Below are 26,621 nucleotides of genomic sequence, written 5' to 3' on the forward strand. Positions count from 1 at the left end.
CCCTCTATTTCCACCCCCCAATAAATCTACAATTTCGATAGATTAGGGCTTTTAACGGGGTCACGGCAAAATTCAGCAAGTTATCACATCCAAGATCATGCTGCCCGAGGCAACCTGACAAAAGGAATGAGCAAGTCCATCACCGCTACCGAGTGCATCGCCGCCGACAGGAGCATTATATCACTATGTTTTATCTTCAAGGTTGAATACCATCTCGAGCGGTGATTTCAGTCAATCCCGGACAATTACCAAGTCGTAAACAGCTCCCTAAGCTATATAACAGACAATATTGTCTTTAACTAGCTTAAAACGCCTAAGTTCGATTTCAGAGGGTGAAAGTCGACTTTCTATTTAGAAATATAGATACGACCTCATCGAGTTCTGCAAATAGCTTCTAATTATACCATTTTGCTTCATTCCACACATTAAACATTTAGCTCAGCCACTCGACAGTCAGCGCTTTGAAGTGCATAAGAATTTTTCCGAATCAAAAAAATAATGAAATTGCTTGATAAGGTAGCATTACCATCGACATAGCTGATTTGATTAAAATTATACCGAAGTTCGCCCAAAACCTTCCAATAACGTACAATTCGTAGTGCCTTTGCCGACCGATAGATTTATCCATTTATCCTCAAAAACAAAAATCCTACAACCTCTTCAAGACGCCAAATCCCTGACTCCAGAGCTTCAAATTCAATACCCCGTCTCCAGTATCGAGTTTAATAACCAATACACCTCCGTCTACAATTCCTCGAATGCGACGTAGTATCAAAAAAACCTAGGATTACACTCGGACAGGGATGCTAAACGAAGGATTTCACACCGTACAGAGCCAGAGAGGCAACAGAATATCCTGCGTGCTAAACAAAAAAGCCAATCTTGCCCGTCTATAATAAGCAGGCAGCGGATAAATCACCTATACCAGACATTAGTTAAATGGTTTCGCTAGCCACTGAGGGGGACTTTTGGATAGATCAGACAGGTGAAGTTGTATAATTAGAGGAATGACTTCAAATTGGACGTTTCCCTTTGGACGAGGGAGTGTGGGGCCTCAAGGATATTCTGCAGGAGGTGCTCGACTTGGAGGTTGAGCGTGGTTATTTCTTTTTGGCAGACATATGCGTAATAACTACACATAATAATAATACTTTGAAGATGACCAATTATAGTTTCCGGTATGGTGTAGTGGTCAACATCGCCGTTTTTCAAACGCTATCACGGCAGCCGGGGGTTCGATTCCCCCTACCGGAGTGGATTTTTTTCTCCCTTTTTTTCGGCTCTACCCTATGATCCAAAATCTCTCTTAAGGTGCCGGCCACTCAACTAAAATCGCAGTATTTTCGCGAACCTACCTAATTCAACTACTTACTACTGTTACAGTGCAGGCTCTGACCCCACGTGATATACTGCCTGTATATATTTTATTCAGCCCCTGATCCTGTGACTATACTATTAATTCGCTCTCAAAAGCAAGAAAATCTATTGCAAAAAGGTAGGATTTGCCAGCTATGAAGGCTATTTAGAAGCAAGAAATTACCTTACTTCGTGAAGTTGCGCTCTAATTCCAAGTGTCTTGTTTAACGCTTCAAACCCGAATCCCTGGCTATCTAAATGAAACTAAAACACTCGTCAACTACTAGAAATTGACTAAGAATAAAGAAAAATCGATTCTTAAATGGATTCTTTCCATAGATATATATAGAGCAGCTCTATAGCTAATACTCTATTAGTTCAGGATAGATCTATCTCTATTTAATCTATCGGTCAAAAATAGATATATAATTTTATTAATTAATATAATAGTATCCGATTTCTTGGTAACTAGCTTCAAACGCTTGACTGTCGACGACACTACGCTGGCCTTGCAATCCTGAAGATGCTGAAAACAGCTCCGCCTTTTGCGTGCGCGCTGTGGCTCATATCGCTCCTAGAATGCTCATGGCAAGTCGCTAGGAAGCAATCTATATATCTTTTGTGAAGACCCGGCCACTTGATCTCACAGCCTACCGAAAGGCTTACCGTTGCCAGAACGGGATGCCACACCCCCAAACATTTTGCCTACTTTTGCTGTTGATCACCGCTTCTCGACCCTGCTCCTTGCACGTCCTGATTGACTGTGGTTGAACACTAGCTTTACGACTTTCTCCCGTTTCTGAGGCTGTAGGCGTCACCGCCCTAATGGGTGCGTAAAACGCATGCTATGACGCTGTTTTTACTCTCCACCCTTAATCATCTTACAATCATAAAGTAGCGACACTAGGAGTTTCCCTCTCTCCTATGAAAAGTCTTCGTTTATCTTTGTGTTTGATCAGGTGTCCTAGCCATCATCGGTTTGCCGGCCTCCCCCTCCACAGCTACCGTGGCTTCTTTACCATTGACATGACTTCCTCTCAGACCAACTCCCTCATATTCGCCAGCCTCTGCTCCTGGGACCATCATCTTCAAATCCTTTCCTTCATCCTCCACTCCCTCTTGACCTTGCCCCCTACCTTCGCGGTCACGGTTCGGTATTCCTACCTCTTTAACATTTTACATGTCAGCCCGAGCTTAGGATGCAGACCACAGAGGAGAACTTCAGGCTCTTCGGTGATCTGTGGCTAGAGGACCCACAGGTCTGCTTGAACGAGCAAGACCTAACCCACATCGACAGCCTCATACCCCTCATCCAAGACCTCGACAAGAAAAAGGCCCAAGGCAAGTACTTGATCGTCCTGCTATAGCATGACCACCCAAGACTAACACGAAAGCAGGACTCAAGCTGTCATCTCCTTGGAAACTAGATGAGGCATTTCGAAGCTTCCAGGAGAGAGAAGTCGCATGGTAGAAGTCCCACAACACTGAGCGCCCACTTGAATACTTGATCCGCCCCAGTGGCTCGCTAGATGCCCCAGTGGCATGCCACTTGTTCAATCCAACATTTACGGTCACGGACCCTTGTCTCGGTATTATGGAAGATCTCTCAAACCCGTCAATTGCCCAAGTCAACAAAGCTGGGTTCTCATCAGATCATGATCATTGTATTTTCTTCGATCATTTAGCTCGAAGAGATGTGAGCCGCCATTGCGTCGACGTTTATCCTCCCGATCTTCAAAACCTACATGAATCATTCATGCTTGAGCTGCGCAGCCATATGGGAGCGGTGGTAGAAATATGTTGGGGGAAAAATGTGCGCGTATGCATGCTTCAGCTCGTACAGCTGGTCGCCTTGCCTCTTTGGGGGCGTTATAAGGGTGTAAAGTTGTTTCTGGAGCTTACTGAAGATCGAAAGACTCTGAGACGTTTCGTTGTTTTTGTTCGACACCCGCAATCTTTCTTCTATGTCAGAGGCTCCACAGAGAGGACTCAGGCATGGCGGACACATTTTGGGAGACCGCAAGATTTGTTGTTGAGTGTTGCCGCTCGCCTAGCTGGCATTCAGATTGAACCTCACTTTTACGAGTTTAGTCCTCGGCTATGTCAAAACCTCTGCGTGCAAAGAACTGTGACCCAGACCAGAGAGATTTGGAAAGCGCAAGCCAGAGCACAATTGAAAATTGCTTTCCCGGATGCCTGTCTGTCTACAGAAAAGTCTCGTCGTATTTTCGTCACACGAGAAGACCGAGAGGGATTGCCGGAAGTCAATCAGTTCATGGCCGGCCAGATCACTAAAAGTGTCAACCTATCAACTCGGAGTGAGATCGCAGATGACAAGGCCCAGGTGAGATGGAAGCTTTGCTTAAATCCCTCACACTGCTAATGAGCTTTTCTAATTCAAACCAGAGAGAGACGCGCAATAGAAAGATAGCGGCTTTTTGGCATGAGCTGAATGATTTGATCACTATGTTTATGCCCGAGACCTCCTTCAATATCCAGACTGACAACAACGAGCGTTTAATAACCGCAATTGAAGCATCTGACTGGACGGAGCTCTATGATTGGGATGAGCTTCCAGAGGTTTTGACCGAATTCATTGATGAACAAGATGGTCTGAGGATAGACCGGCGCCCGATATCTTCTCGGAAAGAGCTTGAAACTGCCTATGCCCTGCTTCAGTGCAAAGGTAGCTTAGGGGCCTTAAGTATTGTCGGGCTTGCGTTTTCTGTTCTCATTGCCTACGCCTGGAAGATCACTCGACCAAGAAAGACGAGCGTTGACAGTCTGCTTGTCCTCGGTACACCCCCAAGGAACGTTGTCTCACGGAAGTGTTCTGGGTGCGGGGGAAGGGTCCTTGATGATGCCTTCGCGTACTACGCAAAAGTAGACCCGGATGTCTATATCCTTTGGAGGCTTCAGAACACCTGCGGGCTCCCCAGTTGCACACAACAAGGCGTTGATCTTGTGCCTTTTGACGGCTGGACAAAGCACTCGCGTCCAAATCGAGACGAATTAATCGAGATATGCAATATCTGGCATGAAGCCGCGTGGGCAAAATATTTTCTCCGCACACCAGCAGAGTGTGGCGACCTACCAAGAAGGGTAGAGATTCAATGCTTGCAGTGCGGCAAGAAAGAAACGAAGGCTCGACCAAGATGGACACCCCATACACCACCGAGGCTTTTGAAGCCTATTCAGAAATGCAGTACATGCAGCATAAAACGAGTCTGGAAACCTGTGGACACCAAGGTATTGACCATTGGCACATCATCTCTCAGCAGATTGTGGGCTTCTTTCAAAAAGGATGGATGCGATCTGGCCGAGTACCCGCGGATGCCAGATGTTTACTTCTCATCAAAATACAGCCTCACCCAAAGAATCGCGCAGCTCAAAGAGGCCAAAAAGATGCTCGAACAGATCCGTGTCATGTAGCCAGTTTAGGGTGACTTGCAACTCAGTGTGTTTCTAATGTTCCACCCCTCCCTTGTTGTCCCGCTCTCTTTCGCCTTTCCCTGTGTTATGAGATCTGCGCCTGGCCAGGGAGGATACAGTAGATACCATCATCACTTTTTTTTATTTGCTTGTTCCGGGGCCTAGGCGCGTGCGATAGTCGAATTGAGTGTATAGTGTAATACTAACCAGTGTCTTTATTATAGGGTTAGTATCCACCATGCATCTCTTATTCCACTTGAAATAAAACACTAGACGACGATTGATACCGACTTCCTGAAGGACTGGCGGTTTCGAGATAATATAACGCTATTAGTTAAGCTAGCGGTCTGATTGAATAATCCTTATTATTTAAGTGACAGGTTCATTCTGGGAGGGAGGGGTGAAGTGGGTTGGTGAGTGCAAAATGAAGTTACCCATGAGGGAGTGCAATTTTGGTATGACCAAATTGAGATTCTGTTGTATGTGACGTTTATCGTACGTAATTTGGGTCCCCGGCAATGAAGTTGGGATCATTTAGGAGAATCATGGTTTCTGTAGGGTATGTTGCCAGCAATATATTAATGAGCCCCAGTCGTATATCCAGGTGTGCTTTTTCATGTAAATTTATGAAGAAATTTGGTAATAAAACCTGTTCTTGAGTCTGATCGAGCTCTTCACCAGGTCTCTTTTCATGATCTGCAGCAACTTCGCCGGCCCGGACAGCAAATTTTAGGGCAAGCTTCCAAGTCTGCCGGCCCCACCCCTATTCGACCTTCTCCACTATCCACCCCTTGTTTTCTTTTCCCTCTTACCACAATAACCGTACAACGTTTTACATGTAGCACAGAGATTAGTGGGAATCGTAGGCCAAAGACCGAACTATCAGAATCTACACGCACTGCTCTTATATTTGCTCTCGAAAATAGTACAAGTCCTACCAAAATCGCCTGTGATTTATATATTAGTCTCAGGCGGGCATAATAGTGATGAACACCCTAATATCAATCCTTTGCTCCACAAATCACCTCATTCCCACTCTGTCGGTTGCACAATTACCCGATTGGGTTGCGTATATGCCATACCTAAATCCTTCAAATGGGGGCACCTTATAACTATATTAGGAAGGCGATGGGCATCAATACATGCCTGATTCATAAAATCAATACCCATTCATAAACCAAATATTATGTAATTAAGTACTGTTGGTTTCGAGTGTAGTACTGTTGGTTTCGAGTGTAGTACTGTTGGTTTCGAGTGTAGTTTAGAAATACATAGAAGCACCTCAAGAATGTTACAAGTATAGCCATGTCATTCCATTGTAACAAAAGATTTATCTTAACTCATATATCAAATAAATATATAGAAGAAAACTATAATAGTAATAAAAAGTTCTTTGTATTTAAAAAAAAGATAGTAAATCGATATTCTTACCGCCGTCCTAATATGGATTACAAGGTGTTAAGGATTCGGGTGTGAGATTGAGGCGAGGTTGATATGGGGCTCAAGGGGGGCCCAGCCCTGGTCCGCCATCAGCCCCCAGAGGGGCCAGTTGTTAGTCCATAAGCAACTTCAAAACTATAATTAGTATAACAGGGAAAATCTCTTAACTGACCATCCTTTCGCCCCTATTACTTCGTCATTTCTAGTTTGCAGCGGATCATACATAAGCAATGTGAAGTGGCCCCCATCCAGCCTTTGCTCGGGCGTGATAGAGGAAGCCTTTTAGGAATAATAATAATAAAGCTCCCGTCTAGCTTGACATCTAGCCTCATCAGCAAAGCATTTCTCTTCGGCCCCCCCCGCCCCCTTCCATCTTCTCTCCTCCTTTCTCTTTTTAGATGGCCTCTTGTCTGTCTCGCCTAGACACGAATTTGATATAGCCAATCGGGGCATTCAAGCCACCACTGTTCAGCCAACAAGAAATTACTGCAGTGGGGCCCCCCGATTGCTCTTTCACCATGTTGTTGCTGAAGAACGTCCTTTTTCTTCTTTTCCTGATCTTTGAACTCCTCCTCGCTGCCAGCATCCAAGTACGACAGGACTCCAAGGTCCAAGTATGGCAAGACACTTCGGTTCGGAATTACTTCCAAGACGACACCATGTTTCTCTGGAACGGGATCGCCACATTCTCTCGTCACGTCACCGATGGCCAGCTTGTGCAAATAGCGGAAGATGGTCTTAAATCTATGCTCAGGGATGCACGCGATAGGGTGCCCAAAAAGCGGGTTCCAACAGTCATGTCGGCACTGGTGTATCAGGGAAAAAGCGACTGGCGCGTTTTTCTTTCTTCGTCATTGAAGGGCTCGACATCTATGATCTACGAATACAAACAGGTAGAGGGAGACAAGGCATGCGGAGACATGAGAAATACGGTCCCTGGAGCAGTGAAAGACGCACTCAGTCAGTGCGCTGCCGAGACAAAGTCAAGCCAACACCTTTATGATGCCGGCTGCGGCGAGATGAACATTCTGTTGGAATTCGCTGCTAAGACTGGACGAAGTCCAAGGAGGATCGCGGCCAATTCCCGGATGGTGACATGGCAGGGCGAAGTGGACGGGAAAAGCTTGAAATACTCTGGTGGAAAAATTAAACCACCTTGCACGGCGCCCGGGAGATTTGGATGTGATAATACTCTTAAGGCGCTCACCCAACGCATTAAAATTCTCAGCGAGGATACAGGACGCCGGAGCTATGTCAGCAACAGGCCTACATCAACAGAATACCAGCCCCTGTTCCCTGGTTATGAGAACGGTGCCACAGAGTCATCTGAGGACGGTACCACATAGCCATCATGAAAAGGGGCGAAAAAGGCGGAAAGAGGAGAGAAATATATGATCTACGAGGAGATCATTTGCGCGGGGGGATTTCAGCAGTGTCTGGAGCCATGGAAGTGTCATTCCAATATACAGAAGCCACAAACAATATGGAACGTGGAAGCCTCGTCTATAATAAGCTTTGCTATTTATGATTGACAAAACAAGGGAAGCTAGGTTGTAAATTGTTTAAAGTGTCTGCCGTTGAGAAGACATTCTTGTCTCAGTCCAGATCCCGTTGGAAACATCGTCACATATAACCTCAAATTCAATCCCTTCCCGAGCACAAGCAGCCCGCGCAATATCTCTTTCTTGGTTATGAACGGGCGAGCCGAAGAGCAATGGACACCCGCGCACAGAGAGTCGTTTCAAACCAGGCATATGCGGACGTAGCCTTGCTGCGTTCTGCGTGACCAGATCTAGCAAACAATCTTCATGCCAGCCTTCCTCATCGATAGTGTGATAATCGGCCCGCAAACAGAGTTGCTCGACTGTGGCGGGTAAACCCAATGTCAGATCAACCGATGGCTCCGTCGCCCATCCGGCCAGTAGATTGGCTGGCATCTCCACAGAATGAAGGCTGTGGAAATGCTTCAACAGGCCGTAGAATGGGGAGCTTAGCCTCGCCTCTTCCGCATTCAGCCAGACGTTACCGCACATGGTGGGTGGGAAGTACTCGATACCGAAGGAGAGGTTTTTGAGAGACTCCCGAAGGGACTCCAGACCTTGGATGATGAATGACCCGTCTTGTAATGCTGTTTCCTTGCCCCATCTATAAGCCATTCCCAAATGCAGGGTTTCTAAATGGGGGGCAAGGGAAAGGACTTTGGGAACCTGAGCCTCCTGTATGGTTGTTCGAGCTAGAATCAGACGCTGAAGCCGAGAGAGATCAGGGGTTCTATCGGGTAGTTCGACTCCCTGCTTAGTCTGGAGCCATATTTTGAGGGATCGAAGAGACGGTAAGTAAAACCAAGCAGGGAATTGTTCCGGATTGCACTGGGGATAGCCACGGTCTTGGTAAATCTCTGGATAACCAAAAGATTGTTGGTCACAGGGAACGTTGGCGCCATAGTCCACGTCCGTGAGCGAGTTGAACCGAGATAATGAAGACTTGGAGGAAGAAGAAAGAAGAGCATGTCGTAGCATCAGTCCCGGAAACCCTGACTGCCACACAAAAGAGAAATCCAGCTGAAGAGAGTGCAAGTTGTGGAGTTGGGAGAGAAGGATCGACACGAAAGCATATGGGTTTCCGCGTTTGAGAGCAAGGGCCCAGGTATTAGTATCTGGAAACCCCGAAGATTCGACAATCACTTGAGCGTGGTGCAAGACATCCTGAAAGCTGGCAATCTCTTTTTTACAGTCTGTCTGGCAGCTTGGAGGCTTCCAGTCATCGCGAGCCTCTTCCTCTTCATGCGACACAAGACTCAAGTGGCGAATTTGGGATGCGCGCTCTGGTTTCTGTAAGATGGCACGAAACAATAGAAGCACTCTGCGGAAAGGAATCGGTTTCCAATCCCAGGCGATTTTCCGGAAGAGAAAAGGCTCGATGAAGGAGGAGCTGCTCTTGGACACAAAAAGAAGTGACCTGTAGTCCTCTGGAGAGAGGTGTTCCAACACTTTTAGCCAGCAATCGCTGGGCAGCAAAGACACGGGACTTGGCAGATGTCAGTGGGAACGCGAGAGATGAAATTTGTGACATATCTCGATGGATCATCTTTCACTGACCTTGAGCTTGAGCCATCAGCCATATTCGGAGGGTGAGAAGGTGGAAGGAGGAGAAGGTGGAGAAGGAATACGTTGTACATTCTCACCATCTTGGCTGATCCTGGCCCCCAGCTGTATGGATCATCGTCAGGGTGGGCCGGCCCCAAGTAAGTGGGTTCTGCCTGGAAGTGCCGCTTATTCCTCACATCCGCGAGATAGGGGGCTTGGGCGCCGATTATTTCACTGACAGTCCCCGTCACAACTGGGTATCAAGCTACAGGTCGCTTTGAAAGTGGGCCTACTATTTCTTGGAGATGTCTCGCATTACTGAGTACTATACAACTCCATGATCACATCCTCAATGTCATAAACGTCATCATTCATCATGCCTCGTGCAGACATGCAGGGACAGATGCCCCCGTTGTCAAATTTCCACCAGAGAAGGGAAACAAAAAGATGATCAAACTGTCTCCATGCGCCACAATGCCTCGCCGGTCCAATCTTGATGGGCCACCCCGTTCTCTTTCACCATCCCGAATAAAGGGTATCCATTGAGAAACACAAAACAAAACTAAAACCAAAGCCCCTAATTCCCGAGAAAGAAGAGTCATCAAAAACACAAGTCAGCGGACGTGATAACTTGGCTTCCGTTGCCGGTTCACCACGGGCGGCGGCTCATCCACCGGATACGGGGGCCGGACCTTGCCAGTCGACGGAGGTGGAGGCGGGGCAAATAACGGTGCGGGCATGGAGATGCCCCCGCCATCTTCCTGAGATGGGTAGGGAATGGGTGTCTTGGGGGGAAGGGGAGGCGGCATGCTGGGAGGCGGGAATTGCTCGCCGCTGTGGCGGGGGAGCCCTGTTGCTGTGATGCCGGTCGGCTGTGTTCGTGGCTATGGCGGTAGCTAGCAATATCACTGCCGGATTGCCGCCCAGGGGCTGGTGAGATATTGTCTTGCGGCGTGGGGTGAACCGGCAGCGAGTCATCCGGTGGCGCAGACATGGTCACGTTAGTCGGGACGGGGGGCGCCTGTGCCGGGGGATGTGGTGGATACTCGACGGGCTCGGCGGGTAACTCGATGGCGATGGGATTCGACGGAGGCGGCACCGATAACGACGGGGGATGGGGCGATATTGACAGCTCCTCGGTTGCGAGGTCGAAAGACAAGTCATCCCGGTCACCCCCGGCGGCAGCATGATTCGCCAGGCGACGGTTCATGCGCTCGATCTTTGCGAATTTCACACCCGCGTCCAGAATCATCTTCTTGACCTCAGGCTTCGACAGGTATCTGCGCGTGTTGGTGCTGATGTCTGCAAGTCGGTTCCATTCGTTCATGCCGAACTCGCCAACCCCGACCTCAACGTTAAAGCGGTAGTAGTTGTCTTTGCTCACGTTGCGCTTGGCAAGATATTCCCGAAGCATGTCATGATGAATGTCTTCGCAGCCTTCGATCTTCGCAATAAGTCGTCGTCGCGCCTCCGCAAAAGTGCCCAGCGCGTCCCCGAAGAAGTCCTCCCACCATTCGTGCTGTCGGTTGTTGGTACCTGAGGGTCGCTTGCCGGTGCCCACACTGACAAAGACGCCGACCTCGCGGCCCGGCCACTCATTCACGACAGCTTCGTCCAGAATTTGCGGCGCGGGGTTGTATGTCCCGGGGCCTTCGTCGATGAAGTTGTGCTGGCCGATCTGAATAGGTTTGAAAGCCAGCCCCGTGGCGGAAGTCGCACGACCAGCCTGCCAGATAGTACAGTCAAATTCAGGCGGGGGCTCTCGGCGGGAGTCGTAGGAGCGTAGGAGCACGGCCGGTCCGTTACGCGGGGTACCCTTATAGAGAGCGGTGACAGCACTAACAGCATTAGTTAAGACGGGTTATCAGTGGCCGGAATTCGGCAGAACTCACGTTTTGGTCCGATTTTCACGGCTATCATAGAGCAGTGCATCTGGATTGCCCCAACGCAGCCCGTTGATAAAGGTAGAGCCTCTTTGACTCGCCGGCGGAGATGTGTATGACGGGTTGGCAGTGCTGAAGCTACCTCGGCTGACAGAGCGCCGAGGAATTGAGCCGGGGCTGTATGGCAGGCTGGAGATGGAGGCGCGGGGGTTGGAATCACGCATATCATTTCCCTCGGCCTCGAACACTGTATGTTCCCGCACGCATTCTCGAATGGCCTCCTCGAGTTTGGAGGCCTTGAAGAGCGTCGAGCGATAGGGGATACCCGCGATCGTCTTGTCAGTCTCGAAGACTTTGCGAGTCATGCGGACGTATACTTCCTTGCAAGTCTCGAGGTCGAGACGCAGGCGACCGAGCATCAGGGCGATGAGGCCACCCGTTCCAGTGCCGGCGATCAAGTCAAAGTGGTCGCAGGGCTTGGGAATTTGGTCGCGGCGCGGAGGCTTGCCCTCGCATTCGACGTAAGTGCGGTACATGAGTTCCTGAAGGATGATGAGCATGGAGTAGCCACGAACGCCGCCTCCATCTGCGATAGTCAGCCTCGGTCAATCATGGGTCTACGAGGTGATCAACAGGTAGTCCTTACCGAGCGACAGGATCCTCAACGGAGGACCCTTGGTTGTATCCTTGCGACACAAGGAAGCGGGATCCATCGCGACTGCGGCAGTGGGTGTTGGAGCAATAAAAGATCGCTGTTTTTCTTTTATTTCTTGCGGCAGCTTACCCGCAGCGGGGCTCAGCGGTGCCTTATGGCCCGGAGTCGCGGGACTGGCGCCTGACCAGCCGGGTTGAAGCGTGGAAGCGTGTAACCGGTGAAACCACAATGGTCAAATGCGGCGCCGGTTGGGAAAGTGTGACGAGGTCAACGTGAGAGATCCGCTTTATTGTGTGGGCTCCGAATAGGCAGCGGCGTATGAGGGACTGGAGGGGCCAAGCCACCGATAGGGTCCTGCAAGGTTGATTTGGAGCGTAATCGCACAGCAAGGCTGGGCTGGGAGTATGGCCACGTAAAAGAATGAAAATAGACAGACCAGCAGGCAGAACGAAAGAGGTGAAAGCTCTCAGTTATTCTTAGAAAATGACGAATCCACATCGAGTCGCTTTTCCATGGATAGGAGCAGGTCATGTGATGTAGTGGCGGTGCATAGGCTTGACGTAATTGTGGCAGTGTAAAACATCCAGGGACCATCAGGTACCTTCTTTTATACTTGGTTTTCAATACATAAGAAAGTATTGAGATGTACTGCAAGGTTGACAAAGAACATACTGGAACATTGCCTTTTCAGGCGACCAAGTAGGGCCCTATAAAGTGTTGGGGTGAAGACCACCTACAAATACTTTTTCAACATTGGACTTCACTACCTCGCATTGAATGACCACAATTTAGACGCTCTTTCCATTGTCATATCCTCACCACGATCCTCTGATTCCCGAGTCGTCTGGATCCATTCATCATAAGCTGTTCAATGAGCCTCTTGAGCAGCATCCCATGCATCGCTCGGAACCCATCCATCCGACTTCGTATGTAGAGAGCCGTAGAGCCAAAGCTTGAGCGTTTGCATAGTCTCGAAGTCTTCATAATCTCGCGCATGCTCCCTGGACTCCTCCTCAGTCGGATTTTATGGACAATCACCCGGCAGCCCTAGTTCCAAGAGCTCAATTAGTTCTTGACGGACATGTACGGCGCTGTCTCGCCATGAAGTGTGACAGTAGTGGAAGAGACGAAACAGGATCGGATCAAGTACATGATCTAGCGGGAATGTAATTTCGGACCAAGGCCGTTCATGTAGACATCGTAGGTCTGGGAATAGATCAAAACATCTTTTCGCTCTCGTTCTCGTTAATGCCTCTCGTGTTCATCGGGGAGAGCGGCGAAATCAGGGGTCTCGTTGGCATATATAAAGGCTGGCTTGATGCTTTTTAATGACCATGAAAATTATTCATTGATGCTGTCCGAATCTATATGCTAACAAAGCCGAAGTAAACACCCATGACACAGATATATTGCTGATTCTTTATACATTCCCTTTCCTTGAGTTCTTCCTAGATGTCTTGACAAATGCCTATCTACAGATCGTTATTCTCTGTGGAGTGGACCTCAGTTCGTCAACCCGGGCCAGTCTATCAAACCATATCCATTAGTCATGCCAGAGCATAGAAAGTAGCAACCAAGAAGGGAAAAAGAGACACTTACCAACAGCAGACCTCTCCTCACCACGCTCTTGGACCACCACCTCATCGCCGACCCGAATACTCATTCCATCACCAGCATGATCCAAGAACGAGTACCGACCAAACACGGGACTAAACTTGGCGCCAGAGTCCACCCGGCGATCCTTCATCAGCTTCTTCAGAACAGCCCCAGACTCGCCGTCGCCCATCCTGCCCGTGGCAAAGTCCACATTCAGACTCTGGCACCGTACACAGTTCCCCGTCAAGAGCAGCGAGACGCGGTCCGAGCCCACGGCCAATTTGGTCCAGAAATCCTCCTCAAAGGCCGTCTCGGCCCCCGACACCACGATGTTCGGCCGGAACTTGGTGTGGTCCATTTCCTCGCCGTCAGGGAGCCGTGTCGAGACGTCGTCGACGGAGGTCTCGGAGATGACGAGGTACGGCGCGCAGTCGGCGAAGCTGATCCCGTCTTCATGTTCCTGTTTGTTATCGTCGTCTTTGTTCGTGATCGTGTAGACCACGAGGGCGACTCCAGCGAGTGCGGCGGGGAGTAGCGCCTTAGCGGCTTCGGGCGACATGCCGTTCTGGATATAGCTTTTGGTCTGATAGATGGCATTGATGAAGAAGCTCACGATGAGGATGGGGTGGATCCATTTCTCGAGGCCGCTCGGGGATAGCAGCGAGTCTTGCCAGGTCTGCCACCACTGGCCGTTTCTGTGTTTCTGTTTCGCCGGCGCTAGGGTACCTAGCACTTCGCGCCAGTGATCCCCCATATATGCGAGGACCACGGGATAGCCGAAGCACGCGCTGAACCACTCGTTGTACTCTGCGCCCATGTCGTACGCGGTGGTCGGGCTCTGGTGCATGACGACCTCGAACGACTTGAGGTTCTTCACATCGGGTTGGAGCGGGATCTCTAGTTTGTTGACGGAGGAGACTTCGGCATCCGAGCCTGGTGCTGCCGATGATGATTGCGACGGGGGGTGGTGCGAAACAATGACCTTCCCGCGGTCATCTTCGCCCTGGGGGATTTCGATGTCGGTCTGGAATAGGCCCATCTCCGGGGCGCGGGTGACGTGCATGTTCTTCAGCGTTGTGGATCCGGAGTTGTCGGTGGCGGGCTGCACCTTGAGCAGCATGAAGCGGCGGTCATATTGCAGACCACGCGGAGTGAGGATGCCCTCAGTGATGGAGGTCGGTCGTAGGGATTTGATCGGGTAAATATAGAGCTGGCCATCAATCAGTGGTAGTCACCGGAGTGAGTTTGAGGGCGATGAATTGCAATTTCTCAACGCATACCTGGCTGACTTTCATCTTTGCGATCGACTGTATGGTGTGGGAAAGTCCAACTTGGCCAATGTGAAGTGACGGCATCGCGCTTTGACCGAGCTTATCGCTGATCGCTTATCTATCATCTTGCGCATAGCCCCTGGGGCCATATATCTGCTCGAGCTGTGAAACAATCATATTCGTGTGGAAGTGTTGAACCCATGCAGGAAAATGTACAGATAATTAAAAAACCACAAAATGTCTACTGATCCTCGGCCCAAGGCAGACTGAACGTGCCCACCCAGTCCTCCACCTCTTGCCGCAGCAATACAATCTCTGAGATCTCCTCGCCCTCGCCGACGTACTCCGAGAACGCCTTGATGGTCCCGGGGTTCTTTGCACCACGAGACTGTGCCTGCTCCCGAGCGGCCTTGTCCAATTTCTGAGTCAGAATAACAACGCGGTCAACGATGTCGGCTACCCGACGGAAGTCCTCGGGCTGGAAGCCCCGCGAGGTCATGGCCGGAGTGCCCAGACGCAGGCCACCGGGTTTCAGAGCGGACTTGTCACCTGGCACCGTGTTCTTGTTACTGGCAACGCCACAGAGCTCCAGCACCCGCTCAACACGGGCGCCGTCGACACCGCGGTTCTTCAGGTCCACCAACACCAAGTGGTTGTCGGTGCCGCCAGACACGATGTTGTAGCCGAGACCGCCGTTGCTAGTGGAGGATCCGAGCCGCTCCGCCAGTGCCTGGGCGTTGTCCAGAACGGTCTTCTGGTAGGCCTGGAAGTCTGGCGATTGGGCCTGCTTGAGCGCGACGGCCAGCGCAGTGATGGTGTGGTTGTGAGGACCGCCCTGGTGGCCAGGGAAGACCGACGCATTGATCGGGTTCTCCAGGTCGTACATAATGGGGTTGCCCTTCTTGTCGGTGCCGCGGAGTCCCTTGCGGTAAAAGATCATAGCACCACGCGGGCCGCGGAGAGACTTGTGCGTGGTGGTGGTCACCACGTCCGAGTGGGGGAAGGGAGACGGGAGCGCATCAGCAGCAACCAAACCCGAGATGTGTGCCATATCAGTCAGCAAGTAAGCACCCACGGTATCGGCAATCGCGCGCATGCGTGGGTAGTCGATCAGGCGGCTGTAGGCCGAGGTGCCCGCGACAATCAGCTTGGGCCGGTACAGGTGGGCCAGCTTCTCCAGCCCGTCATAATCAATCAACCCCGTCGCTTCGTCCAGTCGGTAGGGCAGAGTCTCAAAGTATTTGGAGATGGCCGAGATCTTCTTGGTGGGGGTCTGGTAGCCGTGCGACAGGTGGCCGCCGTGTGGTAGGTCCAGGCCCATGAGGCGATCGTGGGTGTTGAGCAGCGCGGAGTAGGCGTAGAGGTTTGCGGGCGAGCCAGAGAGCGCTGGGTTAAGTCAGCTAGTTTTCATGCCATTGCAGCAACACGACATACGTTGGACATTCACTCCCCACTCCTCTGGGTTGAGACGATAGGTCTCCAGCGCGCGTTGCTGACACAACCGCTCCGAGGCGTCAATATGTTCATTTCCACCATAATAGCGAGCACCGGGGTAGCCCTCGGAGTATTTATCTGGGTTGCGACCAAGGTTAGCCTAGCCTGGCTTAAGAGTACACGGGAGCTAGAGCTGCCTACTTTGCATCACACTGCCAAGCGCATCGAGAACAGCTTGCGAGGTGAAGTTCTCGGAGGGGATCAGGTTGATAAAGTGCTTTTGGCGGGTTTTCTCCTGCAATGGTCTTAGCCGCTATCCACTGGCTAGCTCCGGGGCAATGACGCACCTTCTGCAGGATGTTATAGACGGCGGGGTCGGAATCCTCGAGGGATGCGGAAAGCAGCTGGTAAAGGGATACATATTAGCTTCCACAGCCAAGCCAATTGAGGCCATCTCAAGCCGGTACCTTCTGCTGTGCATCGCGACTCGACGACACTCCCCGCGCCAGAGGGGCTAGTCTGGAGGGCAGATAGGCGGAGACAGCTACGGGCGGTCTGGAGCTCCGCAGGGGGAGTCGAGCAGCTTGTCGGCCACAGCGCGACAAGAACATGGTGCGATGAAGAAAGAAGTCACAGAGAAACCTGCAATTCCAACTGAGCTTTAATGGGCAATCGATAGGAAAAGCATCGGTTTTATAGCGGAGAGGTTATCGCATCTCGGACCATCGCGCCTTCCCGTTGCCCGCGGAAAGCAGCCGCGCTAAACCCCTTTGAGCTCTCCGCCTGGCCCGTGCGCGGAGCCCTTTTTCCCGCCCGAAAATTCTGCGTTTCTTTTTGTTCTTCACACAACTAAATCCAAGATGAAGAGACGGCGTTCTATCTGTGTCAGCTCTCGTCGGTGTCCGGGGTTCTCTCTGGACACTGGACGGGCGCTGCTGAGAAGGTCCCGCGCCCTTTCACCATCCATTTAGGGACCAGTACCATCGGATTGGAGATGTTGTGTGGCATTGGCTCTGGATCAGGCGAGTCAAGTGTTCAAGGCATGGCACCGAGCTCAATGAGGATATTGGGCTTGGACGTGTCGAGATTGAAGATAGCCAGAGCAGCGGATAGCATGAACGGTGTTGGGTTTCGGTTTCTAGTGATGGTCTATCTACTGTTTATTTTGGGACCACGGTGTTCAAGCGTAAATACGCAAGGGGCGCCTGAGGCACAATCAGCCGAGAGATCCCGGGCAGATCAGTTGAACACTCGGCCATCACTGTGTCCTTCATGTACCCGGGTGTCCCTATTTTCATTCATAGATATGCGCTCTGTTTGATACCAGTCCAGATACTTTCTTGACTTCGTCTGACTGCCTCATCTCTCCTGAATTGCAAGTATATCCATGGATATAGCGATATTATGGCCCCAGTAAGCCTAGACTTGGAAATCGTCCAAAAAGCCCTAACAGCCGTGCCCGACGAGGTAACGATCCTCTGGGCCACGCACCACAAACCGGTTCCCAATCAATGTCCCCATAATAATCCCACAAGAGGGCCTTGAACTGATCTATTGAGGCCAGAATCCACTGGACCAATGGTCCAGACTATAAGAATAATATTAGAATAATAAAAGGGAAAAAGAAAAAGAAAAAGAAGTGTGAGGCTGTTATTGCCACGCTCGCCCCTTTTTCTGGTTGGTGCACGGGTACCTGAGTCGACCCGGGGGTTTTTTGATTATAAGCCCCGGCCCCCCCTTTCCCTCTCTCCTTCTCTCTTCTTCTTCTTTCCCCATCACATTCTCTTGCGTATCCCCGGTTTTTTCATTCCGAGTACATTCTTTTTTTTAAACTTCGCAAAAGTCATTCTTTAACTAGACACCCTCGTGTCCTATACTCCTACCACATTCCTCAAACGAACATTTTTGGAACCCCCTTTCCACATTTTTTACGCTTTCTCCGATCACAATGCGTTTCTCTATCGCTGCCCTCTCTGCCCTGGCCGCCGGTGCCGTCGCCACCTCCAGCAGCCACGCCCTGACTACTGAGGTTGTTACCCACTACACCACCTACTGCCCCGAGGCCACCTCGGTCGTGCACGGTGGCCACACCTACAGCATCTCGACGGTAAGCCTGCGCAGAATCTCTTCAAATCTTCTGATCTTATGGATCGAACTAACACAATTACTTCTAGCCTGGCGACATCACCATGACCCACGGTCCCTTCACCGTCACCCGTCCCCTGATCACCCAGACCGTCACCCAGTGCAACCAGTGGTGAGTAACCTACTCGGAAGACAATTCCCAATGATTTATCGAGCAGTTTTAACTAATCTACTTCTCTCAATCCAGCTCCAGCGGTGTCCCTCTGCAGACCCCCATCAAGAGCCCCGTCGCGCCCCCCCGTCGCCCCCAGCGGTGCCCCCAGCTCGGGCGCTGGCTCTGGCTCGGGCTCGGGCTCGGGCTCGGGCTCTGGCAACCCTGGCTCCCCCTCCGGCACGGGCTCCGCCTCCCCCTCGCAGTCCTCGTACAACGCCGGTGCCATCAACGCCGCTACTGGCGCTGGTGCCGGTCTGGCCGCCGTCTTCGGTGCCGTCGCTCTCCTGCTGTAAAGTGGGGGCTTGATGTGCGATCTTGATTCGTCCCATTTTTTTTTTGATCCATGCATTGGTGTGTTTCATCGAGGGATAAATGGGACTGATACGCGGCGATGAGATGATGTCGCAGCAGATTTGAGATTATGCTTGATTTCAATCGCTGCGACGTTATTTTGTTTTTGCGGGGTTTCACGGCGATGGGATATTTCTTCGGGTGTATATGTTCTTTGTCTATGTTTCTTGTTAGATAATACATAATGACACCCCTACAGGACTGTTGTTCTCTGGGGTGTTTTATGTTCATCTTTTGATTGTTGACTGGATTTTCTTTTCGATTGGATTTTCTTCGGTTCTTTTGTTGCGTGATATTCTCCTGGACATACCTTGCCGTTATTTCTTATTTGAGTGTTTCTATTTCATTCTCTTCGATCATTCGTAGTGTCTGGTCTTTACAGCCTATTCTCCAGGATATAGTTCAGCCCTATGCTAACCATCTTAGACTTGGTCCATGTGTTGACTATCCCGACGATCCATGGATGCCAATTGTTACCCAATTAGGCACTTTCAAGGGTTGCCTCTCAGATTGCAAGATCTTGGTCCCAAAACACGATCAAAATCCTTGATACGTCAGATACCTTTGCCGCAGCAGATTTGATACTATACTGACCCGAAAATATGTAACTATCCATAGACACAGACCACAGTCACTCACCGTCAACTACAACTTCGCCTTCCCCTTCCTCTCAAAATACTCCCTAATCCGCCTCCGGGCAACCTCGACCACCTCCAAATCTTCCACCGTCGGCGGCACACTCACCGAGGCCTGATACTCGCCCCGCGCCGCCTGCTCAACCAGCTGGCGCAGAACCCGGCGCAGCGTCTTCCCGCTCCGCGTTTTGGGAATCATGCCACGGCCCTGGATCATGCCGCCCAGCGAGGCGATGGCGCCGATTTGTTCGCGGACAAGGGCATTGACCTCGGCGAAGAGCTGGGGCGTGGGTGTGGCGGGGAGGGATGTTTCTTGGGGCGAGGTGCCGGGGCGCGGCTGGATGAATGCGAAGGGGAGAAAGCCCTTGAGGGAATCAGGGAGGCCGACGACGCTGGCTTCGCCGACGGCTGGGTGTGAGAGGATGGCTTGCTCGATGGCGCCTGCATTTTGGGTTGAAAATTGTTAGTTCTTGTTTAGAGGATCAAAGCATTTGTGGGGGGTTGGGGGGCGGGGGAGGAGGAGGAGAAAGAAAGAAAAACGGGGACACATACCAGTGCTGAATCGATGTGCTGCCACATTGATGATATCGTCTGACCGCGACATAATGTGCACGTAGCCTGCATCATCGATCATGCCCGCGTCGCCCGTGTCCACCCATTTCCCGGTAAACCGTTTCATATAGCCGGCATAGAATCGCTCTTCGTCCTGGAACAAGCTCGTGAACGCCGTGGGAGCCAGTGGCGGCGCCATGACAATATTGCCCATCGTGCCCTGCGGCACCTCGACGCCGTCATCGTCGACTATCCGCACATCAAACCCGGGCATTGGTGGGCCGGCTGATCCAGGTCGAACAGCGAGTGGCTGGGCCGCTCTTGGGGACGGTTTCCCTGTAACGGAGGCGGCGCCGTTCAGCGCCAGACCAGAGATGGGCGATCCAGACTCAGACGACCACCAGTTGTCAATAACCAGCGCACCAGGCGCAGCATACTTCCCCAGCAATCCTTGGTATGTTTGGATGATGCTCGGCTCGCTGCGTTCGCCCGCTAGAAACAAAGCCCTCAGGGACTGTAGACCTCCGCGTTTGCCGACTTCCTCGACAAAGCGGTCGTTCGGGTCGTCTTTGCGGATGGCACGCATTGCGGTTGGTGCTGTGAATAGCGCGTTGACTCGGTGTGCCTCAACAATGCGCCAGAAGACCCCTGCGTCTGGTGTTCCGATGGGCTTGCCCTCGAAGAGGACTGTCGTTGCGCCAACGAGTAGCGGCGCATACAAAATATACGAGTGGCCCACGACCCATCCGATATCAGAGGCACAGAACATTACATCACCAGGACCCTTGATCCCAAACATAGACTGAATCGATAGTTCGAGGCCGACGGCGTGGCCGCCTGCTTCACGAAGAACGCCCTTGGGGAGTCCCGTGGTGCCTGCCGTGGACATGGTTAGTGACTGGACTCAAGGAAGCTCAGTAAACATCCTACCGCTGGTGTAGATAATATAGAGTGCGTCGGTGCTCTTCACAGGCACGGGCTCCGCCCGGATGCCCCGCATGCGTGCACTTTTGACCAGGCGTTGCCAGTTCCGCTGGCCGCCCAGCTTGTCTGGGTTATTCCACCGCAGCTGATCGCGCTGCCACACGATGACCTTGCTAGGTTTGAAACGACTGGCCTCAACCGCACCCTCCACCAGCGGCCGATACGAAATGGGCCCTTTGGCTCCTTCGATGCCGCACGAAGCAGTCATGATCGCTCGCGGGCGTGCCGCCTCGATGCGTTGCGCCAGAGACTGCGCTGCGAATCCACCAAAGACAGCCGCGTGGATGGCACCCAGGCGCGTGATGGCCAGTGCGGCAATCAATGCTGCTGGAATCATTGGCACTGCCAACAGGTCAGAATGCTAACGTCATCTTATCATGATGGACTGACGTACTGTATATAATCACCACATCACCCCTTCGGACGCCTTCCTCCCGCAATACGCCCGCAAGGACCTCGACTTCATCTAGTAGTTGTCGGTAGGTATATTTTTCCGTCGTGTGGGTTACAGGCGACTCCCAAATGATGGCAACCTGGTCGCCTTGGCCATTGTGCACATGGCGATCTACACAATTGTAGGTGGTGGAGATCTCACCATCGGGGAACCATGACCAGTGCTCATGCTGAACCCCACTCGATAGGGTCTTGGTCTGGCGAGTGAGAGCCCGCGATGGCTTGTGGTGCCAATGGAGCCTATCCGCATGGCTCGACCAGAAGGTGTTTGGGTCACGGAGAGAATGTTGATGCGCCGAAAGCTGGGGGTGTAGCATCACGGTATAGGCTCGAGAGCTGTGTGGAACGGTTTCAGATCGCGGTGCCCACAATCCATCGAGCACCGAGCTACTAATAGTGTGTTTTTACCCGAGGTCCTTCCAGAGGATCCGTCGGTGCGATTGGAGGACCGGAGAGATGGATGCAACAAGTTCCCAGTACCGGGGTCAGGATCGGCGAGGGCAGGAATGGATGGTCCATTCAAATCAGCTCGTTAAAACCCCCAAGAATCCGCTGCGGGGGAAGAGCTCCAGAGGGATGAAGCTGGAGAAACCCCAGATGGGCCCGAGGTGAGTCCGTGCTTTCCCCGCACCTGGGGGGTTACCCGCGAGGTACTTGCCGAATGCTACAGCCCACCGCCAATCGGTCGGTACTCCACCGGTACTACCTAGGTAGGGATTGGAGCTCGATCTGTAACGATTTATTCTATATCCGACAGAAAATGGCTGGAATCAAATAATCAAAATATAAAACAAGCTCAGTCGTAGGGTATCATATCGAAATGCCTGCTAATGCGCGACTGCGATCTTCTGGCTTGGTCGCCGGGGGCGGGGTTTTTTTTTTTCTTTTTTCTTTTCTTTTTCCTGGCCACCGGGCTGCTCCAATGGGTATATAATGATGCCGAATGCATCCATGGGCCGTGTGGAAGAGCGGGAGACGATTGTCGAGAGAATGGGGAGGAACATCCCAGCCCAATGCGCTCAACACTCGGAACACGGCATGGGCAGGGGCGCATATTCCCACAGGGTGACCCTTGCTGAACAAAGATGGAGATGCATCCAAAGAAGCTCCAGGCGACCGGTTGGGTGAGCTCCGGTGCAAGCGAAACGGATGATTGAAGCACGGTCGAGGCCGTCGACACCGAACAAAAGGTCGTAACCAAAAGACAGAACCACCCTCCAGAATGCACCCGAGAACCAAAAAGGAACAGGAAATGTGTATATATCCTCATATCAATGATCACAGATCAAAGGACCAGCCATCACGCTCTCTGTGGGCGCATTCATTTCAGTGCTCCACCTCCTGGACGGACCCGGCCGATCACAGGAGGACACAAATTCGGCCACGATGCCGCGACCGATCAGGCCGGAAGGACTTGGGGTACTCGGGACCTGCGTCACGGTCTCGGTGACCCGATCCAAAGCCCGTTGGGCGGCGGTCCTGGCTCCGGCCGCCTTGCTGCTGTTGGCGCTGCTGGCGCAGCATGCGCACCACATCGTAGAAGGCCTTTTCGACATTGATGCAGTTCTTTGCAGACGCCTCCACGAATTCACACCCAAGTTCCTTGGCAAGGGCCTGGCCCTCTTGTGCCGAGACGGCACGCTCCACAGCCTTGTCACTCTTGTTACCGACGAGCATCACGGGGACGGGCAGCGCGGGGCCGGAGGCGTGGATGGGGGACCCGAGGTAGCTGGGACCGGACGGCGAGCCGGAGCTAGCAGACTCCTTGACCATCTTGATCTGGTTGTAGAATTTGGTAATGCGGGAGAAAGAAGCGCGCGACGTGATGCTATAGACCAGTACAAACCCCTCGCCATCTCGGATCCACTGATCTCGTAGCGCAGTGTATTCCTCCTGGCCCGCCGTGTCCAGCACCTCGAGCATACACGACTGTTGGTCAATCACAACTTGTTTGCGATATGAATCTTCGATGGTCGGGTCGTATGTTTCGACAAAGTGGTTGAGACAGAGCTAACTGGTGTTAGCCTCGGGGAGACATCCCCTTGTGGCCAGAGGTCAACCAACCTGAATGGTAAGGGCAGTCTTTCCAACACCTCCATCACCCAGCACCACCAGCTTGTACAACGTCATTTTCCCTGACATGGCGGGCAGTGTCTTTTTTTTTTTTTTGCCAACGGGCACAATCGAGCACGATCGGGGTGGTAGAGGAGGGGGCAAAGTTGGTGGCAATCGCGTCACTACTCCGAATTAGCATAAGGAAGTTCCAAGTTTCGTCAAAGGAGCTTACCTGGATTGCTTGGAATTAATTTCAGGGGGGTTGGTGTCCGAAGGAGGGGGGAGGGTGCGCGAAAAGAGGGGGGGAGAGAGAGAAGGGAGAGAAGCACGTTCCAGGCGGGGGGGCAAAGACGGGAACCACACAAGATAGAGACCAATTGTTCAATTGCTCCAATTACTCCCGAATGACGCGAAATGGGAAAAAGCAAAGGAGAAGAGAAGAGAAGAGCGAGGATGGAGAGAGGGGGAAGGGGAAGTGTGCGAAGTGGCTGGACCCAAGTGGAGAGGGAGAGGGGAGAAACCACAATATGACAATCGATGGATATGAGTTATGAGAGAAAGATGGAATAGAAAATATATATAATAGATATTATATATATATAATATAAATATATCAATATAAATATATCAATATAAATATATCAATATCAATATCAATATCAATATCATATCATAATCTCCCTCGAGCTCAATCCCTGTCGGGGCACTGATTTCTTGTTCGCTCCGAGACCGTCTCGGGTCCAGTGGGAGAGTACTATGTTTTGTTCTTTCTTTCTCTTCTTTACTTCCCTTCTCCCTTCTCTCTATTTCCCTTACTCTCACTTCATTTTTATTTTTATTATTATGAATATTTTTTTTTCTCAACATCCTTTGGTGGCGGAGCCCGGGCAAAGTCGCCCGACACACAATGGTATTCCTATAATTAGAGAGCGCCCGAGTAACAGCTCCATGAGATCATGCACTCGGCAAGATGATGTATGTCAGGAGGTGCGATATTTTCTTTCTACAGAAGAGAGAATGGTCACCTTCGAGAATAGTGTAGGATTTCGAAGGATAGAATGGGATATAAATCCCTTGGACATCTATGAATACTATGAATATTGGGATGGATCAATAATTGCGAATCCATCCCCACCCACCAAGTAATATATCAAAGATAGAATCAAAGAACCTTTAGACTTCCGGTGAAACTCGGCTTTGGACAAGCTCACATGGAAGAACATGCGGTCAATCTCGGAGAGTAACAGGGGGGAAAAAAACAAAAATGCACGGAAATACCGCTGAATGGACAAGCGGGTCCTTAAAACAAAAAGAAAAAAGGAAATAAAAAGGTGGATAACAGAGAAGGTCCAGGCTTTGAGCAAAATTTGGCCCGACACGGCTTGGCTTTTGCTGATTATTATGATTAGACGATTATGATATTGCTGTGATTACTCGTTTCTGGGGAATTATTCGGAAATATCTCAACTGCGCAGAGTTTTCTCACACCAAATCCTCTAAAATTGACTTTGATTAATTCTATGGATAATACCTCCCTAGGTATGGATGCGGCGTCAGACGATGCCCCATATCAACCCCATTATTCTTTCCCCTGGCATCTCGTGCTCCATGGTCCTGGGAGACGCTATGCATGGGTTCTCATGCACGTCGGTGGACCCTGTAGAATTTTTTTTTTTTCCCACAATATATATACAGAAAGAGATAGAGAGAAAGTGCCCTATCTCAATCCCTCAATCCCTCAATCCCACACCTTCTGTATCCTGTGATCATGTCAGAATTCCATAATTTCGGGGGCGAAGGAATTGGCATTGCACGGGAAGGCTTCCGGCAACGCAGGAATGTCTTCGGTGTAGAAGTGGACTGCTTTTAGTCCCGCGGAACGGCGCGTGAGTTCCCGCTGATAGATCGGCCCCCAGGCCTACCTGGATGGTTCATATAGTGGGGATGGGCGGCACTTCCCAGTTCTGTGGCCGCGGGCCATTAGTGATCTGCTAAATGGTGAAATATGTGAAATAGGTGAGGTGAAATGGTCTTTAGCTTGTTCCATTCACGGCTGTTCCCCAAACAGCAGTGATGTGCCCCCCCCCCCCCCCCCCCCCTTTTTTTTTCTTGCCCTAGTCTTTGATTGATTGATTTTTCTTTTCTTTATTCGCTTCCTGTCATATCTTGTGGGAAGGTTTGAGTCGGCTCTGACGGCAAGGCCCGAAGCGATGGGGGCAAAGGGGCCAGGACCCCAACTGTCACCAATAATGCTCATTATAACTGGCATGCGATAGGGGTTCGTGACGGATCCTCCCGTCCTGCTTGGCCGTTAGATGGAGACCTCGTTAACGGCCCGCCATGGTCTCTCTCCCCCTTCTCTCTCTCCTGAGCTGCGTATCTCTCTGATAGAATGATAGGTGTCTGGTGATCGACAGATCCAAGGGGCCGGAACTTGGTAACTTGGTGAAAACATGTATCTTGGGGCCACCGGGGCTCTCTCTCTTCTCTCTCTTCTCTTTCTCTCTCTGCCAGGCTGCGCCTTGCCGGGCACCCAAGTTGGCACCCAATTTGACCGACTCGTTTCTTTGGATCTTCGGTCAATCCCTCCGCCCCACGCCCGCCCAGCCTGTCTGATTTCTGGGGAAGAATGGGCTATGGTCGACTCCCCTATATCTCCATGCTAGCAACTCCCCCCTATTCCATAGTTCTAGGAGACCGGGGACGGTGATTTGTCAAATTAGGGGGTCAGGTCCATTCTCGATATTGTGAATCTCCTAGCGTTGGAAAGGGATGCTCTCCTTATTCTTTTCCTATCGGTCAAAGCTTAAAAATAACAAAATATAACATTTTGCCTCGGTAGTCTTTGGGTAATTTCTATTCTGGATACACAGCCTTATGCCTAAGCCATCTTAACCCATGGATGATTGTGCTCGACAACACATCTTGTATTGTATCTGGTTTATGCTCAGGAAGCAGGCTGCCTTCATTAGCACATTGCTTGGATTTGTTTAGATATGAGACATATCTTTGGCAATATATTTGAAATCCTAGCTAGCATGATCCGAAACCAAGATGGCCTATTCAACATCTCAAAATCCTCCTATATTTTTACTACAGACCGTATACAATTTGAATTCAGAGCCCACCTCAAGAAATT

The 26,621-nt window shown here is 51.1% G+C and overlaps 9 protein-coding genes across 9 annotated transcripts; 3 read left to right on the plus strand and 6 right to left on the minus strand.

The window, feature by feature from the left end:
* Positions 1-3,181: 3,181 nt before the first annotated feature.
* NUU61_008828 (uncharacterized protein) lies at positions 3,182-4,788 on the plus strand (the record flags this gene model as incomplete). Its single annotated transcript, XM_056659353.1, has 2 exons — positions 3,182-3,700; positions 3,763-4,788. 2 exons carry the CDS (start codon positions 3,182-3,184, stop codon positions 4,786-4,788), a joined length of 1,545 nt encoding a protein of 514 aa, XP_056507646.1.
* Positions 4,789-6,746: 1,958 nt separating this feature from the next.
* Positions 6,747-7,574, plus strand: NUU61_008829 (uncharacterized protein; the record flags this gene model as incomplete). Its single annotated transcript, XM_056659354.1, has 1 exon — positions 6,747-7,574. The coding sequence occupies one exon, from the start codon at positions 6,747-6,749 to the stop codon at positions 7,572-7,574; it is 828 nt and encodes a 275-aa protein (XP_056507647.1).
* Positions 7,575-7,790: 216 nt separating this feature from the next.
* On the minus strand, positions 7,791-9,349 carry NUU61_008830 (uncharacterized protein; the record flags this gene model as incomplete). The annotated part of the gene is made up of 2 exons (XM_056659355.1): positions 7,791-9,186; positions 9,327-9,349. The coding sequence occupies 2 exons, from the start codon at positions 9,347-9,349 to the stop codon at positions 7,791-7,793; spliced, it is 1,419 nt and encodes a 472-aa protein (XP_056507648.1).
* A 579-nt stretch (positions 9,350-9,928) lies between these two features.
* On the minus strand, positions 9,929-11,910 carry NUU61_008831 (putative Patatin-like serine hydrolase; the record flags this gene model as incomplete). Its single annotated transcript, XM_056659356.1, has 4 exons — positions 9,929-10,170; positions 10,224-11,152; positions 11,207-11,783; positions 11,844-11,910. The coding sequence occupies 4 exons, from the start codon at positions 11,908-11,910 to the stop codon at positions 9,929-9,931; spliced, it is 1,815 nt and encodes a 604-aa protein (XP_056507649.1).
* A 1,445-nt stretch (positions 11,911-13,355) lies between these two features.
* Positions 13,356-14,743, minus strand: NUU61_008832 (MOSC domain protein; the record flags this gene model as incomplete). Its single annotated transcript, XM_056659357.1, has 3 exons — positions 13,356-13,378; positions 13,452-14,658; positions 14,729-14,743. The coding sequence occupies 3 exons, from the start codon at positions 14,741-14,743 to the stop codon at positions 13,356-13,358; spliced, it is 1,245 nt and encodes a 414-aa protein (XP_056507650.1).
* Positions 14,744-14,960: 217 nt separating this feature from the next.
* NUU61_008833 (serine hydroxymethyltransferase) lies at positions 14,961-16,764 on the minus strand (the record flags this gene model as incomplete). The annotated part of the gene is made up of 5 exons (XM_056659358.1): positions 14,961-16,105; positions 16,154-16,291; positions 16,355-16,448; positions 16,501-16,557; positions 16,621-16,764. The coding sequence occupies 5 exons, from the start codon at positions 16,762-16,764 to the stop codon at positions 14,961-14,963; spliced, it is 1,578 nt and encodes a 525-aa protein (XP_056507651.1).
* Positions 16,765-18,101: 1,337 nt separating this feature from the next.
* Positions 18,102-18,745, plus strand: NUU61_008834 (putative GPI anchored protein; the record flags this gene model as incomplete). The annotated part of the gene is made up of 3 exons (XM_056659359.1): positions 18,102-18,260; positions 18,328-18,410; positions 18,550-18,745. 3 exons carry the CDS (start codon positions 18,102-18,104, stop codon positions 18,743-18,745), a joined length of 438 nt encoding a protein of 145 aa, XP_056507652.1.
* A 703-nt stretch (positions 18,746-19,448) lies between these two features.
* On the minus strand, positions 19,449-21,744 carry NUU61_008835 (putative acyl-CoA synthetase; the record flags this gene model as incomplete). The annotated part of the gene is made up of 4 exons (XM_056659360.1): positions 19,449-19,879; positions 19,991-20,866; positions 20,921-21,316; positions 21,369-21,744. The coding sequence occupies 4 exons, from the start codon at positions 21,742-21,744 to the stop codon at positions 19,449-19,451; spliced, it is 2,079 nt and encodes a 692-aa protein (XP_056507653.1).
* Positions 21,745-22,786: 1,042 nt separating this feature from the next.
* Positions 22,787-23,569, minus strand: rasB (Ras small monomeric GTPase RasB; the record flags this gene model as incomplete). Its single annotated transcript, XM_056659361.1, has 2 exons — positions 22,787-23,437; positions 23,492-23,569. The coding sequence occupies 2 exons, from the start codon at positions 23,567-23,569 to the stop codon at positions 22,787-22,789; spliced, it is 729 nt and encodes a 242-aa protein (XP_056507654.1).
* Between the last annotated feature and the right edge of the window lie 3,052 nt (positions 23,570-26,621).

The sequence above is a fragment of the Penicillium alfredii genome, assembly GCF_028826965.1.
Source record: "Penicillium alfredii strain IBT 34128 chromosome Unknown utg000011l_segment0_segment0, whole genome shotgun sequence".
Lineage (NCBI taxonomy): Eukaryota > Fungi > Ascomycota > Eurotiomycetes > Eurotiales > Aspergillaceae > Penicillium > Penicillium alfredii.